At 33.4% G+C, this 22,055-nt stretch overlaps 1 protein-coding gene across 4 annotated transcripts in view; it reads right to left on the minus strand.

Moving 5' to 3' along the window:
• LOC128670154 (aquaporin AQPAe.a-like) overlaps window positions 1-22,055 on the minus strand; it is a 65,894-nt gene continuing 43,839 nt past the window's right edge. For all 4 annotated transcript variants that reach the window (XM_053745594.2, XM_053745597.2, XM_053745595.2 and 1 more), the window contains 5 exons: window positions 6,007-6,150; window positions 4,256-4,330; window positions 3,786-3,923; window positions 3,291-3,371; window positions 1-782 (listed from right to left, as the gene is read on the minus strand). In XM_053745594.2, coding sequence (XP_053601569.1) covers window positions 678-782; window positions 3,291-3,371; window positions 3,786-3,923; window positions 4,256-4,330; window positions 6,007-6,150 — 543 coding nt within the window. In that variant the 3' untranslated portion in view covers window positions 1-677. The remainder of the gene's footprint in view (window positions 783-3,290; window positions 3,372-3,785; window positions 3,924-4,255; window positions 4,331-6,006; window positions 6,151-22,055) is intronic.

A 22,055-nucleotide genomic window follows, 5' to 3' on the forward strand; every position in this document is an offset into this window, starting at 1 on the left:
TAGGCAATTAAAATATTTATTTGAAAAATAAACACTTTTTGAGATATGTTAAAATAATGTCTCTTCGTAGACATTTATCTTCACACATAGGTACATTGAGTATAAACGTGTAAGTTTCCGAAGTAGGTACAGTAAGCTTAAAATAATTTATTCACATTATAATATAAATAATTCTTAACATTTTAAATCTAAATAACCTAACCTAATATAATTTTCGAAGTCTATCTGAAAAACTTGTAGTTGAATGTGTTTCAGGAAAAAGTTCATGAACTTAGTTTATTGAATGAATACTGGAAATTTTTCGGTAGGCACTTCATGAAACACGTTGCAACACAATACAGATAATATTCAAGGATATAACAATTTTCCGTTCGAGTCATTGGCTTTGGATATCGCTTTGTACAGAAAGACAAAGTGCACATTACATAAGTATAACAAAAAAAAATCTTGAATTCTATAAACCCATTAGAACCAATAATGGTTGCCAATTTAGTAAAATATACTTATCAATAAATTAATCGAATCGATTTCACTTTCCTTTCGAAAGATTTTCTATCCGTGCGGACAGTACCGCCTAACCCCTCAGGGAATTTAGTAAAAATAGGTCTCATAGCGCTTTGATTTCTGGTTATAAGATAAAGTAAAAGGCACAATGTGATGCTGCGTCAGGTGCAGTCTTAGAAGTCGTAGGAACCGCTATCTCCCGCTTTGCCTATTTTGAAGATAAATCGGTAGAAGAGGCCTGCAACAGCCCCGCCTACGATGGGACCTACCCAATACACCTGGAACCAAGGATAATTACATATTAGCAAAATATAACATACCTAGTAGAGGTGACATGCGAGAAGATCTATCAAGCATATTGTTGTCCTGTCATAAAATTGTAACCATTTTTGTTTTAGTCCTAAAACTAAATAGAAATAAATAGATTTTGTCTCTAATAATCTATTTGCTCTCTAAGAATATTTCGATGTACCTAATCCTAACCCCAAGATACACAGCTAGTAAATCTGAGATATAGATCTTAGGTAACCCCATTAAACACTCATCAAAGTTTACTTTCTACAAATCTCCAGATCCGAATGTTGATTGATGTATCGAGATGTTAGTGAATCGATTCTTTCCACTTCAGTGGGTTAAACATACATATAAGTATTACATAATATCTTTCTATTCTTGATGACAGTATATTACATAACTTATCACAATTTATAGATGCCTATATCGAGTTGTTGATTTATTTTTATAATCATTATTATAATTTTCACTAAGTAGATTCAAATGACACAGACGTGCAAGAACAATGCGTGCAGTACTTTTACTGTTCTAGAGAAAGTCCTTTTGAATTCAAGAACGTTATGATATAATACTTTAAATGATTTTAATTTGAAGAATTGAATATTCAATATTTGAAAGTTTGTCACTGCCTCTCTTTCTCATCTGAGCAATATCCCAATTTCTTCAAAAGCCTAGGTTTGCCACTTCTTCTCCACTTCGCATCTACGCTATTTGTCATAATCTTTAGTTATAAAAACATTGGTAGGCATATACTTTTTAACAACATCAAACCAGCAATTTTTGTTTGCCACTGCATATAACTATACTAATTCGTAATACTAGGGTCACCTCTTAAGCAATCGACGCAAGTGAAAGCGAAAGGCTATATCTAAATATTTAGATGATATGAAATTATCTTCAAACCCGGTCGTGTACATTCAATTGAGAGTAGGTAAGGCCCAGCACAAACAGTGAAATGAAACTGCAAAGAACTAACCGGAACATTTCGAAATGGTCGCGACATCTCTCAAGGTCTCTCAAGGGTGTCTTTGGCAGAAACTAAAAAACTTTGGCCGATGGACTGTGTCACAAATTGAGATATAGTGTGACGCTTAGTCCTAAGATGATGAAATTAGTTAATTAGAATTAGTTAATTATCCATCATACCAGATAGTGTGAAACAAATTCTTCTGTGTGACGGTGATGTGACAAAATAGTATGACGTGACAAAGAGTCTGCACCCAGAAACTAAAAATGTAAGTTGCAGTTGTGTTTTACAGTCTGTCGTGTCGTGGGCCTAATAGTAACTCGATCGTTATTAATGTACAGAGAACATCGCGACCTGAATCTTAATCGCTGCATGTAACATAACAAATTCATTACATAAATCTCGTATCTCCGTAACACTTGACATAAACATCTGCTACGCTTTCTGCAGTTGCAGAAAACGGGACAATAGCATTATCTTTGTAATTGGGAGCTCAGAACGTCAGAATACAATGGTAATAGCGCTTAATGTCATGCTTGTGCCAATCTACCGTGTAACGTTAAAGCACCGCTGAAATGCATAAGAAGGCTAAAGGATTTCTGGCATTTGCAGTGGGTATCGACTCATTGCTTTTGTAAACTTAGGGATACTCTATTATCTTATAATATTGTTCCTTTATTAGGCAACTTATGTTCGAAAATTTGATATTCATAAACACAAATGATGCTATAGGAAACATTTGATGAGTTTGTTAATTTTTAATGACAATAAATGAAATAGTTACCTACTGAAGCACGCATAATGCCGCATTTCACAGTTTTATGACTGGTGATAAAAACTGCATGACTTTAAACTTGTGGTCGGTGAAAGCGTCTATAAAAGTATTAACGATTTTATTAAAACTCACGAGATCTCTTCAACATATACTATGGAAGGATTCTAGAAGTGAAAGTGTGAAATAGAAGATTACATAGATCGCCTATCCGTGCTTACGTGTTCCTACGATAGGCAAATGTCAGAAGGTCGACAGCAGCGATTTGTTTTCGAAACTTCCTCCCATCAATAACACACGATCCTAATTGTAAGCTATCACAGACTAAATTACATATATTTCAGGAGAACACACCATTATTTCTCGTATTGCGTCGCTATTGAAGTCAAAGCACCTAGGTACAAGTCAATATTTTGGTGAAAATAAATAACAAGGTATTTTGTTCGTGCCAAAAAGTACATCTTAATACAAAAAAGATGGAAACTGGTAAATTACCTAGGGAACTAATGACTGGACATTGTGTGATGTTGTCAAAAAGGATATGCGTGCCAGTAGTCTGATAACTAACGATATCAAAGACCATCCGAAGTGGAGGGGAAAAACTTGAGTACCTACCTTGAGTGACTAGAGGAAGAAACCAGAAAAAGTTCACATGAGATAGAGATGAGACGGAGTTGTAGTTGTATCTTGTAGAGTATCTTCGAGACCAGTCCTGATGAGATAATATTGTAATCCTGTATTGTTTATACTTACCCAGTGAGAAGTCCAGTCGCCAATAACGAGAGCTGGTCCGAAGGACCGTGCTGGGTTCATACTCGATCCAGAGAAGGGAATCTGTTGAAATAATAAGTTGGCTTTACTCATCATTAATTCATTAATTAATTAATTTAAATGAGTCCGTTTCTCCAATTCATCATTAACGCACCTATTTATATATATTTTAGTTTATATGGTAAAAATAATTACTAGGATATTAGCAATAGTAAGTCTGCCGCATCCGCATCAAACTAAAAAAATATTTTTCCACGAACGCTGAGATGATTTATGAATTAGATATATCTGATTCAACCACCTTGTCCTAGATAGATTATAAAATTAATCTTTAATAATTTAAAACGCGCAACTTTTTATAAAATGCAAGACAAGATGCAAATTCAAAAACTAATTTACGAAGTGTATAGGTATATACTACACTTACTACTGCAGCGGTTCAGTAATATACAGAAAGAGAAAAAAGTAGGTACTCACGCAAGCGGCGTGGCAGGCAGTGATGGCGAGCCCGATGGCCAACGGCGCTGAGCCCTTGACGTCGTTGCGGCGCGCGTCACACACGCCTTGCACGACTAGCACCAACACGAATGTGATTAGAGCTTCCACTAGCAGGGCCTGGAAAAATATGGCCTATAGGCTCTCTCGCGCGTATTGTAAAAGTCAATTAAGAGAACACAATATTAACTGGAGGTTCTTGATTACAGGACGTTCTTGACATAGGCGATGGGAATCAAATAAGCTATTTCAAAATTACACCAATTTCAAATTACACCTAAGTATAATACTTAGCATTATATCTAATCTACCTCATAAGGTATAAATACATGATATTGTATCTGTATTAATCACTTCAAGATCAAATCTTATTATGAATTATTTATGAGGATGTAGAATCAATCATTTATGGAATATACAAATAAGTAATCTAAGTACTTAAATCCACTCACCTGAGCATCGGAAACTCCTTTTGCGGGCTGGGTCAGTCCAAAACCGTAATTTAAACTGTCCTCAGGGACGGCCAGCTGGAAAATATGAAAGCAATGAGTAATTTGATAACTAATTCCAGGCAGAAAAAATGACATACCGGGCTCAAAGTAAAAAGGTATTGCTAAAGGTAAAACTTGCCTAGCAACCCTACTAATCAGCCAGTCCAGAATGATCAGTCTACTTTTCGCCTCAATCTAGTTGTCCAAATGCTAGGACCTCGGCCAAGTCTACAATGTAGACTTTATTCAATTCCTTCCATATATTCAGCTATAGTAGATACACGAAAATTTATAATGTCATATAAATTTTCGTGTACCTACTATAGCTGAATTAAACCTTTTAATGCAAAGAATACTAGAGGCCTGATTCAGAAGTTCACTTCATCAATTTTCTCCATCTTTTTTTATGGTTTTAAGCATATATTTACAAATGAAAATCTTCGATCGATCGATGCGTTCGCTCGAATTTTTGTAAATGTAGAGACCTTCAGGAAACAATGGAGAAAACTGATGAAGTGAACTTCGATTGCGTGAGAATCGAGCCCCAGTCACACGAAAGCCCTCACTCGCCCTCGACAATCAGATGTTTTCCCCTGATAGTTTATCTAATAACCTGCCGATCTCCCTTCACATCTGATCTACACATGATTTCGTTGCAATGGACCGCGATCGTGGGAAACGGCGCGTCCTAGCTGATTGTTCATTCACACTGCGAAATATTTTCAATGCAAATGTTAGAAAGTGGACGTCTAACTGGAAGCAGTATTGCAAAATCTTGAGATTTATATTGTATACAAGCTTTATTCTCGCGGTTTTACTTTCGTAAATCATCGCTTTTACTCGGTTCATGCCTTGCCCGTTATCTGAATATACGTAGTTGTGATGGAATAACCTCTATTAGCAGAACTTTTTAATGTAAGTAGTATCATCAGCAAAATAACGTAATTTTCAGATTCTGTTTTTCTATTTGATTGACTATAAATGTAATAAACTATCAATGTTCTCATATACTCGTATAAACCATTTTTCTGTTTACCTTAATTAACCTAGAAACTGTTATACAATATGGAAGGAATTGAATAAAGTGATCGATTGTGAAGTACCTACTTATACACGAACAAAATATTTTAGCAATATTTATTAGAATTTGTTTCGTTCCCGGTTGTATCCACGTCTACAAAATGTCACTGCATTTACTTTTTCTTCTCAACTTTGTACCGTAAAAAAATCCGATGCAAGTCTAAATAAACAGAACACACATCCTTTAAGTGGAATTAATTAATCTCATAAGACCGCAGCGAAGGCCGTGTGCTCCTATTCGGTCTCCACACCATCAGTGTCACGGCGAGCGAGGCGTACATACATGTTCTCGATAAGGTGCTGAATGTGAACTAGAAAATTCTACTGCCTCACTTTATGAACAAATAAATAACATTCATAGTGGGAAATTACTGTATTTATAGTAGGTAAATGCGGCCGTAAGAAGACCACAATGTTATTAATATACAACGAAGACTCCCATCTGAGCGTTTTCCTAGTTTATTCCTCAGCCGTTGAACATCGGAGCCCAAGGTCCGCTATCATAGATTTTCTTCTACAATTACCATTGCTATTGATATAGGTACCTTTAGGGCAGTATTTTGACATAACAGAGTCGTCGCCTATAAATGCCCCGTCAACAGCGTCTGAAACTAATCTGGTAATCATCTTACCCTGATGAAAGCGGCGCCTGCGACGGCCCCCAGTGCCTGCACCACGATGTAGAACAACGCCTTGAGCAGCTTGACGTCTCCGGCCACAAACAGCCCGCACGTGACGGCTGGGTTGATGTGTCCACCCGACACATGCCCGATCGCCTGCAAACAATTATAAATATATATTAATCTCGGTAATATAGGAGAGGAGCAACGATTCTATATGTTCTTTTTTCGATCATAGTTAAATTCACAATAGGAGATTTTTAAAGCCCACGTTCGCTTGGACGTTCTTTATCGCGAATATTTTTTATCGCTTTTTGGCATTGGACGGTACGGCGACGTCGTCAAATGTAAAACATCACTTGTTCGAAAATGTTTTACCCTTTGAATTCTTCGTATCTTATTTATTCAGTTGGTTAAATACCTAAGCGTATAATATTCTATAAATCATTATTACAATTATTATCATTTTCAAGTATCTTTAAGTACATTTAATTATTTACAGAATTCATTTTTGTAATTACAACGTATCAATCAAAACATCTTATGTTTTTACCAGTGCTCACATATTCTGTGTGAGAGACTTACATTATGCACGGAGACATTGACTGATATCTATTGTTTTTTATACTAACAAGGCAAACAGGAATGCGGCCCACCTAATGGTAAGTGGTCACCACATCCTATGGACGCCTGCAACACCATGGTATCACATGTGGTGACTTTGTGGCCTAGAGTCTTTTGCCACAGTATAGTGTAATTTCGTAATCTTTTTTATATTTTTAATAAGTATAGGTAGGTACTGATAATTGGGTTCAGATACAAATCGGTAACATTGAAACTCATGTACTAATCAATTAATCGCTTGCGATCCTCGATATCGCCGCCGCTTATAAATCTCAATCAGACCACGCCAGCAGGGTTATTCTGTAATTGATTGCGAATATCTGGCGATCAAGAAGCGAATTTAACCGATAATTATACTGCCATCGTGACTACTCCGCGTGAGGTGGGTGTGGCGACCTGACTCATCCGCGATGGCATAGGTCAAGTCTCCCGATTTAAAAACTGCTCTAAATGTCTTAACCTTAACTCCAATAAGTACTCCAGTGTTAAGGTTAGTATTTTCTGCTTAGTATGTGCAAGTCATTTCCATTCACATATTGATAGATAGATAAGTAAGGCTTATCTATCTATCAACATAAAAAATCTACATTAGAAACCACATAATTTTCTTAGGATTTAAAAGGAAATTAGGTATCTAAGGAAACATTGTGTGATTGTTTTTCAGTCACAAATAATTAATCAATGGCGGTTATAGGATACTCTATAACTATTTTACGGTATGCATAAGCATGCGGGTTGTCTAATGATAAGCAAACACCCAGCCCATGGACCCCGGCATTCCGATACGGATACACTAAATTGTTGTTATTTTTATTTCAAATCGTTGCATTGAAAATTGCATTAATTAAATTATTAATTTCGCATATACCTACCAATAAATCTGTCAGTGAAATGGCTATCGGATGTAATAATATTAGCCAAATTAAAATTGCACATAAATAATTAAGTAGGTATGTATTTAATGTATCACTTCTCACTCATGAGCATATTATAATAGATGAGTAAGATTTATGTGTAAACTTATAATTTTAAATGGCAAAGTAACAATTTATTGCTTCATTAAAACATGACCTAACACGGGAATTAAATTGATAGCTTATGACATAATTTGTAAGGTAACGATGGTGGCCGTGGCAATGAATACAAGAATCTCATGATTATGTTTTGTATGAATTGATGACATGCTGACTCATGTAAACCTTGGTTATTTAGATTTAAATGTACAATTTCCTTTTTAAATTGTTATAAACTTATTTATATGTTAATTAGATGTCTATAATTAAACGGAGACATGTCAGTATTAAAATATGTTTGTGATAAATAACTCAATAAATATAATTTGAAATAAGTAGCGCAACTTACAGCACTTGTTTCTATATCAGCAATTGGAGTTTTATGAACTGTTTCGGAATGAAACAAAAACTTGTTCAACCTAGTTCTGAGGCGTGTTTGAATCGAAATTGATATAATACGAAAGTAAAAGGAAACTGCACCCATTTCAAATTATCGTCAAAACTGTAAGATAATGACTTTGTATATACTAATATGATAGTATGTTACGGTGTGGTTTGTATGAGATTCAACGAGAAATTAATATCATGTACATAGAAAACGTCAAAATTTACATAGAAACGAAAGAGGCCGCGTTCAGCCATTTTCCATATTCTTGACGTTGTCGGTACGCTGGTGTTCTCTCCAAAAACACATGATCCTTCTTTACTTCTTCTATTGTCACTTATTATATTACTTAAAGGAGAAAAGTTAATGATGCCCTCATAATATTATATGAATCAGCGGACTAGTATACCTGTTGTAAATATGCATTTGTTTTTTTTTTTTAATTGTTGTCTTCGGGAACTGGATTGAATCGAGAGTTATCGTGGCAAAATATTTTTTCGTGAAAGATGATTAAAAGGTAAAGACAAAAGTTTAATTTTGATAAATAAATAAATATTGAAATAAAATAATATATGCACATCCGGTTCCCTCAATTTCTTAAAGCCTAATATCTACAAAGAACAAATCAAACGCGCTAACTCGGTCATAAGTCGTATGTGATTGAGACACAAACTATAACAGACATTAGTGGGCCGGCACGGGCAGTATGCACACCAACCTACTCAATTCAAAATTCGCAAATTCAACTCTATTACCGCGGCGTAAAGGGCAAAGCAGGGTTGTCTTGCAGTTGACCGTACACTCGTAGATCACAGCCATGCATGTGCGGTCACAACCAAGGGCGTCTACAATCCCTAACGCATGCGAGCATGTGGGAAACTTATCGATATTCGTTATCAAAACCATGCGAATTGCTAATCGTTTTGGCAAATAAAAATATATTTAACTAGTTTGTAGTTCTCAAGTTACTGGACGTATTCTAACAAGAAAACAGAAAGAATGGACAAGCCTTTTAATTATTACGAAATTATTTTCACATATCACTCCAAGCTTTATTCATTATAAGCTGTCAACGGTTTCGCCGTTTGATCATATCCTACAGGAACAGTACTCTTTTCGGGACGAAAAATATGTATATGAGAATTGTTGTGTAGATGAAGCGTAAAAATATGTACAAACAAGAAAATAACTAATTTTCTAATTAATTTTAGGTAAGGTCAGACTGTGTAAAAGTTTAAAGTAAAATACATCATTAATCAAAAAACAATTATGTATTTGTAGTTTGAATATTAATGACAGTTTTCAACAATAATTATCACATATCTGTCGATATAACTTGCAATACCTACAGTATCAAATCTAAATCATCAATATTCCCACGCGCTCGACATTACTGTATATAGTTTTCCAATTATTACTGTAATTAGCTTCCAATAAAATAACTTTTACAGTATAATTGTACCTAATCGCCTGTGACTTGCACCAATAGCTAACGGTAACACACGCGTCTAACCCTATTCCACGGCGCGCACGCACCGGATGTGCACATCAATAAACTTACAAAATGGCTGACAAACTCATTAATTACTTGTGATAATATTTTGTTATGACATTATGGTTTAATGTATCGATAGTTTAATGAGTTTACCCTTTAATACGCAAAAAGTGGCAAAAATATACTTCAATCAATTTGGCGCAAAAATACATATTTTGCATGTATGTTTGTAACGCGATAACTTTCGAACCGTTGGTCTAATTTTAATGAAATTTAAAAGGTATAAAGAATTTATCTATGGAATTTTTAATTTCGTGGGACAACAAAATCGGTTAAGCCGATATTGAAATATTCACAATTTTGTAAAAAAATATTGTGTTCGCTAGCTTCGCGGCGAATAACTACTCATATGATATGAATTGTAAATAAGTAATTGAGCATATAATAAATATCAATATACTCTATGTTAAAAACGAATATATTTAATAAATAAATAAAAAGATATTTGGTCTTCTTTGTTAGTCAGATCGTAATAAAGATCGAATTTGAAAAGGTTTATGATAATTTGCAAGTAGTACCGAGTTCTAAAAGTAAATATATTTTGAACACTATCGTGTATCATTGGAAACACCAACAGACACACCAACAGACATTTATATTCATGTGTCGTGTGAGATTAGCGCTAAATTTATCGAACCAGGCCGCGCCACTCCCGTCAGTAATTGGTCGACTTCAATAATAAACAAAGCTATGTGGCAAACTCTTAACGGTAAGATATAATATATTATACTTAGGGTGGGTTGCACTGTCAATTTTGATGTTAACTTTACATGCGCAGAAAAACGTAAACTACGCCATTTTGTCGAAACGTCAGCGGCGCGCCCTTATTATTTATTATAGTGATGTACAAAAAAGGTGCATGCGCGTTTGATACCTGGGGGCTTACCATCATCTCTTAACGCGATCCACTTTACGACCTAAACTGATCATTCATTTTAGGTGCCTAAATTGAACTGAGTTGCATTGGAATCGTTCTGTAAAAGTCGATGGTAGGCCTGCTGTACATTATTATATTTATATATGTATTATACTTAGTATATAAAATAATGAAAACGTGAAACATTGAAATAGTCATAGCAAGATTTTATATATTTAGGTACACTACATCGTTAAGTTGCGGTACGTAAACACCCGCCAGCGCTAGTTTTATTGAGACAAAACATTGTATTATGTTATTTTAATGCTGCTAACACTCCTATAGAAGATGAAGTATAAGTACATATTGGATTATGGAAGCCAATGAAAGACGAAATTAAAAGTATTAATTATTTATTTCACGTTGAAAGGTGTGTGTATGACGCTTCGTTAAGCCAAGGGCCGGGAATACACTAAATTCTGAGAGAGCCTAGTAGATGTAAGTGCTTATATAACTCGGACTTCGATAATAAAGACTTATAGTTTTATACATAAACAAACTGTATGAAAGGGATAGACTCCGGCAGTTAGAGGGAGAGACACATTTATTTTTGTTTATTCCAACAGTAAGCAGTAACGTAGTTTAAGTAAGCAACATAAGATTTAACATAGATTCATAGTCTCTCCGGACAAACCTTCGTGGTTTTTGCACTGCGGAAATTTAATTGTATTATTGTAACACAATTAGAGAGATTAATATTTTTTTTTGAAATAAATAAATAAAACAAAAAAAAGTTTAATATTATTGAAATATTGCTAACCTTTAATAATATTAACCTTTTTTTCTATAACTCACGTTCTAGTCGTTTACTTCATATAAATTATTCTGTGGTGTTTGGGAACAATTTGTATAAAGATTTTATAACATGGAATACATAATTAAGTACATATCAATTAATATTAATATTCCGCACGGGAAATTTTACCCAGATAATACAAAATAGGAAAGGATGTACTCAGTTTGGGGTGGGCCCCACACTGTTTCAACGTACTTACGTAGTTAATCGCTATTAGATCCACTCATGTGGATCTAGTAAACAACACGTTAGTTTTTTTAACAAAACAAAATTAAAAATGCGCACAATAAAATCGTTTGATTCCAAATAAATAACGTTCACATTTTTGTTTTTAAAAGGTCTTAGTACATTTCCAAAATTATGTTTTGAAAACGAACACTACGCACATAAACATGAATACTGGTTTGCAACTCACGTGTTTACTAAATAAGTATTAGTGACGTACGATATTAAAAAAGTAAAGCAAAATAATTTTGGTATTTTCTGTTATTATTTACTAATCATATACTAACAACATTCGTTACAATTCGTCGCTATGAATGCCGCATTATCCACGTTGATTATCAGCACTGGAAAATACATTTCTCTCTTGTTAGAATTAATTACAAAAATGAATTACACGCTTTATGAAAGTAGCTTTAGTAAAATGTAGATAATTATGAAAATTAAAATTGAAAGACACAAGAAATTTTATCTCATTATAGCAGAGCGTCTTAACAAAACAATGTATAGATGACGACTGCTTCATTCAATTAACATAATCTATCTAAATAATTACTTATTATAAAAGTACACCCACATAACATCTCCCCCAATAACATAACATACACATTTCCCCTTCCCTGTTTATAACAAAGAAAGATATTTGTTGAAGGAAGGAAGATATTTGTTGTAAAGAAGTGACATAAATAGAAACTGTAATATTGACATATAAAAACTATTACACCTTAACAATAAGTAGGCATTTTAATAATAGCACTAACAATAGTTATGTATCTTATAAGAAAAATAAACATAAAAAATAAAGCTTAAGTATCTACGATGTTGGTAACGTGCGAGTTTCCTCATGTAAGTAGCTATGCACTAAATTCTTAGTCTTAATTATTATTAAACAGAGTTTAACATAGAAAGCCCGTGAAAAAGTATACACATGCCTAACATTTTATATACACAAATGACGTTATCGACAGACGCAAACGACATTGTCAAAGTAGGTACTTACTTTTCAGCATCTTACCCACACCCATGTAACTCATCAAATCTAGATTTGGAAACTGAGATCTGAGAGCCCCGAGCCGTCGGATCCAACGCGAGCAGGGGTCACCCACACCAGATAGCACCGTTATATCGACCACTCGTAATGTTACTGTTTAACTGTACTCACAGAATTCAGAACATACTGTACTATATATTACGATGCAGAGTTAAGAATTCAATCCACAATCACAAACAAGTAATTCAATGTTTAAAAAAAGAAACATTTTGTATTAATAAAGAATAAAATAATGTTGTTATTATTGCTGTAATCTATCTGTAATTAGTCTGTGTATTAAGAAAGGAGACAAGGGAGTTCTATACTGATTATAATAATCTATATATATTTGTCTATTATGATGGCGAGCCAGCTTATGTAATGTGATCATGAGCGAGCGAGTAGCGCGTTGATGTCTTTTATTTGCCAAAGAGTTGCTCGTAAACTTCTTCGCAATAATTACTATAAATATTAATACAAAAAAGCTATAGGTTATACATAAATCAAATTTAACAACGTTGCTTTTTGTCTATTTGAATGCAAAGCGTAATATTTTAGATCGGTGACCTATCTCAAACGTCAATACACATTACACGGGTAATTAATAACAATTACAGACAGATAAACAAGTACATGTCCTGTCAGTCACTAACGTGCACTATGTGTGCCGGAGACCTTGACTTTTGACTGCGTTTTCATTGAATGGTCATTTCTTAACATGATCTATGGAAGCGCACGCGCAGGTCGCCGCATGACGCAGGGGATTGCCATTTGGATTATAAAAAAAATGTGTCAAATTTATCCTATACTATACGTTGCCCGGGGTTTCGCTCCAGTAGGATTTTTGAAATTAAATATAGCCTATAGTAATCTAGGATAATAAATCTTTTTAATGGTGAAAGAATTTTTAAAATCGGTTCGGTAGTTTCGGATATTACCAGCCTCAAACATACAAACATACACAAACGCTTACCTCTTTATAATAGTAGTATACATTAAAAATGTATGCTATCTTTTTACAGCCTCGGGTTTCAAAATTAATTATTAATTTAATTATTTATTACTTTCGAAATAAGAATTTTCCGGGTATTTTTGCATACTGTTTTATTATTGAAAAAATACACAAAGTAGTTAATTTTCCTGTAACTTGAAATTTATTTCGACGTGAAAGAAATCACATACACACTTTCACATCTAAAAATACATCTAATAAATGCTATAGATATACCATCTAAGAAACCCGTTTGTTTCATATCGCATGGTGACACTTCCCAATACCCCACGATTTTATGTCTCTCAATATATTATCACAATGCATATGTTATCTAGTTAAAAAGAAATTAAATAGTATCGGTTAAATGTGTAAATTTTACTGATGCACGTTAAATGATAATTAACAATATTTGTAAGTCTTTAAAGACAGAGCATAGTGATGCTACCTACTAATTTATTTCAACTGTATTTTTAATGCACCTACCTATGTCTCACAAATAAATATTCTTATTCTTAAAACACACTAAAACGCGTAGGCCCTATGCTTAGGTACTTACCATAAATTTCCGATTACACTGCGCTCACTTCTAATTTTAGTGACATTAAATAACTGATGTAAATCAGTGACAGGGAGTAGTCTCGGCGACTGACGCTTTGACTGAATTATTTCCTCACTTATATGGAAATTGGATAGGAATAACGGAAGGTTTAATTTATTACATCATACATATTCTACGTGGTTGGAAACAACTTTTATTACACTTGAATTCTACGTATATGTCATGAGCGAGACATCGCTATTTCAGAATTAAGTACCACGTTGAATTTTCGTCAATACCGTTCTACAAAATTAAGAACCTTTCTAAAATCTTAAAAAATATATATCGCTAAAACTCTACACTACACAAATTATAATATTATTCATAAATTAAAATAGTAAATATATTCTTGTCTTTGTTAAAATTTGAAAGAGGGTAATGTCGGTGAAATGCTCAAAAATTGACTCAACCAAAGTTTTTATTACATTTAAACAAAATAACTTCCTTCTGTCTGTCTCTATGTATGCTTAGATCTTTAAAATTACGCAACGAATTTTGATGCGGTTTTATTTTAATAGATAGTGTGAATCCTAAGGAAGATTTAGCCATATAATTTATTATGATATTACCCGAGCGCGGCCAAGTCCAGTTATAAAAAGGTCTTCGATTTCCGCGACTCTGGGCTCTGTCTATCCCGTAGGGGACATGGACGAGAGGCTGTATCTGATGCAACATGCCCTACGGTACAAGCTTATCGTACGCTTGCAACCTTTGTGTCATATCAATTTCAAAAGTTATTACTATGCAAAACTATTCATAACCATATGAAGCTAGTCTGCATGACGCCGACTGATGTCGTAAACACACACACATACACACACACTTTCATAATAATTGATATAACTATCTATCTAATCGGAAATTAATTCAATCGATTTGACATTACTTTAACAAACATTTTAATGCATCAAAATATTAGTTTGTTGGCTCGTAAATGTTTGAAAATCGTTATAAAAAATTATCTTTTGAAATTGTGACTTCTATGAAGAATATTAATTTACTACAAGTATTTGCAAACAAATAATCAATGCGAAAGTAATTTTACGCTTTATATAGACATTAAGCTGAAAATTTTGCATACTTACATAGTTCGAAGAATAATATATGTAAGTAAATGGAAAGTTCACTCGGGCAAAGTCGCGGGCAAAAGCTAGTGCATTTTAAAATTAATGCACATGTAAAATTTCTTTCTAGAATATTATGAACATGATAACATAATCATAATATTAAGCCTTATCGCTGTAATTATATTTAATTATAACTCACGGATTTGACCTAATCTGTTAAATTCTTCCACTGAACACTTGCACCTGAGACCGCCATATATCAATCACCTGTGACCGCTTTAGCATTTAAATCGAGTAATCAAGTACTGTAAACATAAATCTATATATGCATGGCAATTTCGACCTTAATACCGTTGCATAGAGGATCCATGTAAGGTAACTTGAGGTGCAGTTGACATATTACTAAAAACATATTAGAAGTAATTAAATATACAAATAAACACAAAGAAATATACAAATAAATAATGTATAAATTACCGCTCATGCCTACATTTAGTGATCATAAATTACAGTACATTCTCAATGCACAATTGCAGGTCAGAATTTCATCAAACATAATCAATATTCCTAACGGCCTCAATCCAAACACTTCACAACCAATTGTCGGTACTCTCTGTCAAGTGAATTAATGATATGTAGTTATGTAAGTACTTAGTGTACTTTAGTTCCCATGGTCTTGAGGGCAAAGATAGGGCAGTCATGGTCAGTTAAAAATCTAGTTTGTGACCAAGAAGGTTTGGTTTTATTATTTTTAACCCACTTCAATTAAAGAGGATGCTTTTGAAACATGCTATTTCTGGTTTTGTAGGCCAAATATTTTGTAAACATTTTTTTGGAACCAAAACAATAACTAGCATTAATAATTTCAATAACTTTTTAAAATGTATTTTATAAAAATCACGGTTGCATCGTGGCTTTGTTATTTGGACTTTTGGGGAACAGATTAATTTTCGGAAATGATATTTGAGTTTGCGTGTTGAGATTTCTTTAATCCACACTATCCGCGAACAGTTCGCCAAACTGTGGTCGATTCGGTATACATTGCTGATATTTCATTGCGGTAAATAAAAGCACTCATACAAACTACGCAATGCTCGATATCTATCTGAGTTCGGCGACTGTGTGGAGCCTACATTAATCGAAAAATAGCTCTATAATAAACGGAGATATCAATCCTTCACACCAATCCATTCAGCACATCAGAATGTAAACAAACAATAGATACCAAATGAAAAGAACAATAGGGAATAGAGATCAATATAAATAATTTATATGTTAATCAAGTGCAACAGCTGGCAAGTTCAGTATCGATTTATGCAATAATTTATCGATACCTGATCTTCACAATCAATCTGTGTAAAGTATAGATTGCTTATTAATGTGGACAGTTATTAACCTTGGATTGTTTTCGCATGGGGTCGTATACTGTATTTCAAACAATACTGGCTGGTAGTCATTCGATGTTCGATTAAACTGATCAGACAACTGCATTAGGGCAATCGATTGATACGGATTTATATGCCCTTGTATTTTGAAAAAGGAACGAAATGTACGTTCACTTTTGAATCGAATTTTACAGAAAATATGCAACTATAGTTTTTGGATGAAACCTAAATACTTTAATTTAAATAAATTAGGAATTATTTTTTACTGTGTTTTCTGATTGTCCACATAATACTGACAGAAATCTTGGATAATTCTTTTAACTTCCAGTTTGATTGAAGATTGTTTCACAAAAAGCTGAAGTTAAACCATTGTCACGATCTCAATATACTCATAATACGTTTGTTAGTTAGTTATTTATTACTTAGAAATATATATATATATATATATATAGCAGCGCTATATATATATATATATATATATATATATATATATATATATATATATATATATATAGCGCTGATGGCGCGAAATGTATCAACCGACAGGTTTGCCAGACTAACTAGAAGTTTGGACATGGAGAAAGTGTCACAATTCTTATTACTATTACTTTCACTGCATTTAAAAACGATTTGTGCAGTTTTTTTGTAACAAATTAACTTTCATCTTGTAGCTCGAGGCGCTGGTCGTTGATTTGTCTGTCTGTTACGACTTGACGACGTTATTAATACTTTCAATATTAACTATTTACATGTACATTATAGCTGTACTTTGAATGAACCTCAAAAATGTAGCTATCAACAAGTTCATTATTCATAATTCTTTATACAAACACTTGACATAAACATCTCCTAATTTAGTATATGAAGATTATATCTAATATAAAGCGTGTATCACTGAATGAATTATTACGACGTAGATGCTCTTTACAAAATATCAAAAGGATATTTTTTCGTAATTAATAACTTCAATGACCTACTAAATCGGCATTATATCATCGCAATTCGACAAATCTATTTAAAGGACGATACGGCAATTTCCTGGTCGGACTGCCGGAACAGTTCCGTCCGGTGGGACCGGGCCGGACCGGTCGCATGTGGGTCAAGTGCACGCACGCGGTGGTCCGCGCACTCGTTACGTCACTCTCACTAGCTCTCACCTTATCTACTGTTTATAAATAGACTTAATAAACAAGTAGGTAGGTGATATTTATAAAATATATTTATGAAGTAAAGTTTTCATATCATCGTCTCAAAAAGAGGTATTCCTCGAAGCGCACTTGTTTTGAACGCACCCGTCGAAGCGCACCAAAATTATTCTTCGAATTGGGCCAAAAAAGTGCGCTTCGAGGAATAGAAAAAATATTCAAATTTCGTTCTTCGAAGCGGACCCAATTTTAAATATAGGGAAGAGTATGAAGTTGACATAATAATTATATCGATAATAGTGTAAATTCGTTTATTTACTACGAAATACTTTTCACACGGCGAAAAGGTAGTGTTTTTGAGAGGAAGTGATAAAATAATTAAGAATTTATTATCCTAATGAAAAAAACATATATTTATTATTTAATAATTTCCTATTTAAAGATATTGGACTTTACCTTAAAAGATAGATAGGTACTATTGCTTGGTAATATTTTTCATAGCCTGAGTGATTTGCAATAAATATCACACTATAACAAATATAGAGAAGACCTGGTTTGGAAAGCAACGACGACTCGATCACGCAACGATGAAGCTCTCAAGAAAGGAAAGGTAGGATAGATATACTTTTACAAAATATACAAAAATGATAATAAAAGACTGAAAACTTAAAACGAATCTCAAATCTAAGCATGCGTGCCACAGGAAACGGACACATGCTAAAGGCAGCAGCTCAGCTTAATTGTTGGGCTGGGTTGTCCATGATTAGTTGGATGAATATGAATGTTATACATCAATTATTGTAAGATCGAATAGACGCAGGGGACCCCATGTCCCGCGTACACATGTTCGAAATATGGTAATAGGGCATCTTCTTCTCTGTATTTGCAAACGGTAATTCTGGATCATCAATCCAGAATTAACGTTTGCAATAAACTATAGGCAAGCTAGATCGTTTATCAATGTTGGTATTCCCTATGTCACGAATTTACTAATTAACAAGTACCTAAATGGCAAACCAATGCTTAAGTACATCTAGCTATCATCTCGGTTACTTCCCAGGCGTTGGGCGACGGAGCTCTAATTAGTAACTTTTTCGACTCCAATTCTTAATACACGACTTATGCATAACATCAACTAATTAAAAGTTAAATTAAATGTGTGCTACTGATATTTATTTAGCATTGAGTGATAGATTAGTACCGTTCTATGAATTAGCCTTTCATAAACCTCATTAGAGATAATCTGAAGCCTCCATTCTGGAGGTCACGTGTCACAAATAAGTAAGTAGGCCTTTTCTTAAACGTCGTTCAATATAATGAGTATATTCAATTTATATTTAAATCTATATTAAAATGTCCTCTTATAAAAATACTTCAATTTAATTAAAAATATAAAAACATTAAATTAAATATCTTATTCGATAGTTTATGGCCAATTAATATTATATTATGGTGCAACCGTGGGTAAATTAAATAGTGAAACGTTTGAGAGCTATTTCGCGAGTCATGATTTAGCAAATCCATTGTCAATTGGCCCCTCGGGCTCTGCTGCTAATACACGTATGTTTTATAATAAATACATATGTTTATATAATATTCGTGACATGATTTTTATTGGAGTGCTGTTTTTCTAATACATTTACCACGTTAGCTATAAATACCAATATTTGCTCTTTTATCAAGAATTTACTTTACTTACATGCAGTTTTTTAAATTCTCTATTTATAAGGAAAATGTTAATACATTATCGGTAAACAGTTCGCCAAACTTTGGCGGTTTCGACGTACTTAGGACATAAGGATGGGCATAGGGTTGTTGTAATATCTACATTAATAACGCTGTTATTGTACAAAAAACTCTGTTTGTTTGATTGAATTTAGCATTGGTTAAAAAAAGTTTTACTGATTGTTTTAAAGTGTAGTATTCTTGATTATATTGTGGTAATGAATGACCAAGTTCGTGACTTGTGTTATGAGATACTAACTCAACTGGGTGTCGTCATTAACTGGGTATAAAAGATTGTTGAGAATAAAGTAAAATTATATTTTATGAGCTCACGACCGTGCGAGAAAAAAAGTAGGACCCGGACCCTGGGCACGACGATCAAAGGGCGGAAGGAATCAGGAAAATGCGCAAACGAGAGAGACATCGAGAGAGTAGATAATATTATATTTATTGGAATAAATACCTAATTGAATAGGGTTGTATGTGATTTTATCGCAGGTGCGTTTTTGCACAATACCTTCCTTCTTTAAGTACCTATTGTTAAACGTTTCTATGTGTTAATACTTCCCACATAAATAAGAAAATACACGTAGTCTGATTGAGATATTTGTGGATATAAATGTGTACATGAAATACTTTTACTATTCAAGCGATTTATATGTGTATATTTAATACATGTTTTATGCTTCTGACTTCTTCTTATTCTATCGTTAGCCATTCAATTTTCGATATCATTATTATATCGCATTAATATCTGTAGTAGGTACTGGGTATAGGTAAGGGAAAAGTAGTGCATCATGTTCAATTAGGTACCTTTTATAATAAAATCTAACACCAGTATAACACTAGAACACTCGAAAAGAAAGAATCGTTACTATTACCGTTTATTTTCTTGTACATGAATTTCAACGGACGATATAATAATTATAGACACGCAAACGTTTAAAATAAAATTTCTACAAAAATATGAGAAATAAATTACACGGAAACCATTACAATATAATGGCGAATGAATCTCTGCAAGCGGTGGCGAAACGACGAGAAGCTAGACAATGACAGGTGTCAGGTATTTGAACGCTTTGCGCTGTATTACATTAGGAACTTTAGAAGAAATTATGTTTTACACTAAAGTATAGGTATCTGTTTGCGATTATTTTGTAATCTCATTGGAAATGCTAAAATAATTCTAGCAAGAAAACTATAATTAAATTCACACATAGTAAAAATTAAAGCACGAATAGAATCTGTACAAAGCTGTTCAAAATATTCCAACCATCACAATCTCTATTTTTTTTACATATCGTAAAAAGAAGTCCCTCTCCATTAATGAGTGCTATGAAGTCAAAAACTACCGGACGGAATTTTGTACGGTTTTAACCAATAGATAAAGTTATTCCAGAGGAAAGTTTAGGTATGTATTATAATCTATTATAGATTTAGATTATTATAAATTATTTGATTTTGATACAAGTGTTACTAAACGGTAACTAAATCACTACAAAATTGGTTTTAAATGTTACGTTATCATTTTCATAATAAATAACTTAGTCGTTAAGTAATCATTATTTAATTTACGCATTGATAAAAGGACATGTTGGTACAAAAGAGGGCACTTAAGGTAATTTTTTTTTGAGAGGTGGTGAAATCAGAGTTCCAAAATAACAATATTCACAGGCTTTTTGAGCGAACTTGCGAAATGTGAGGGTAATGTCACGGACAATAAATCAAAGTAATTCAGTCTGTCTTTCTTTTTTAATATACAATATTTAATAGCTCTAGTAATTTATATTTAAATATGTTGTGTGATATTTTGTTTAAAGATTAGAGATGTAAAAACTACGGCAGAGATTACCTTGTCACACAATAATGGCGTGAGGTTCCCGCTATAGACTACGATAACTACCTAAGGAATAAAAAGCCGCTTAAACTGAGAAGCAACAAGAATATTTCCAAATACAGGGGCTACTAGCCAGTTTGTCGGTCGAAAACTGCAACCAAACCTATCTACTTACTTATAAATTTTTAGCGGACCTGGCCTTGAAGGCAGTCACTTGCTTAAGAATGAAAATACGCTCAGATGAGAGACATCTAGTCACACATAAGTATCTACATACTTAGTTTTAATTCTTCACTTGTTATAAATTATTAGAAAATTTTCCATAGGTAAGTAAATCGGTATTATCTAATATTTCCTTTCAAGAACGGTACGTATGTCAAAAATGTAATATTTTTGACATAGGTACGTAATGTCAAAAACATGTAAAAAAAAATAATATTTTTGACATATGTCAAGGAAGATAAATTGAAATTGGCGTGCATAGCATCGCGTGACTATTCATCATAATTTACATGACAAATGCAGAGTATTGCCCAAGCTGACGAGGCACCACTCGGTCTGTCGCGTCTAAGCTCTTGCTCAAGTCTAGGGGATTATATTATGTAAAATTATGTGGCAAATGCATAATATTCGTTATGAAACTGCCTCCGTTAATCTGCCGGCTTTTAATTGTGTGTAACGAGTGTAATTATGTAGTATAGAAGGTGACATCTAAAAAATCAGTGCTGGATATTATTTTTATTTTATTTTTAATTTATTTATTCTGGAA

Source organism: Plodia interpunctella, chromosome 5 (assembly GCF_027563975.2).
Source record: "Plodia interpunctella isolate USDA-ARS_2022_Savannah chromosome 5, ilPloInte3.2, whole genome shotgun sequence".
Lineage (NCBI taxonomy): Eukaryota > Metazoa > Arthropoda > Insecta > Lepidoptera > Pyralidae > Plodia > Plodia interpunctella.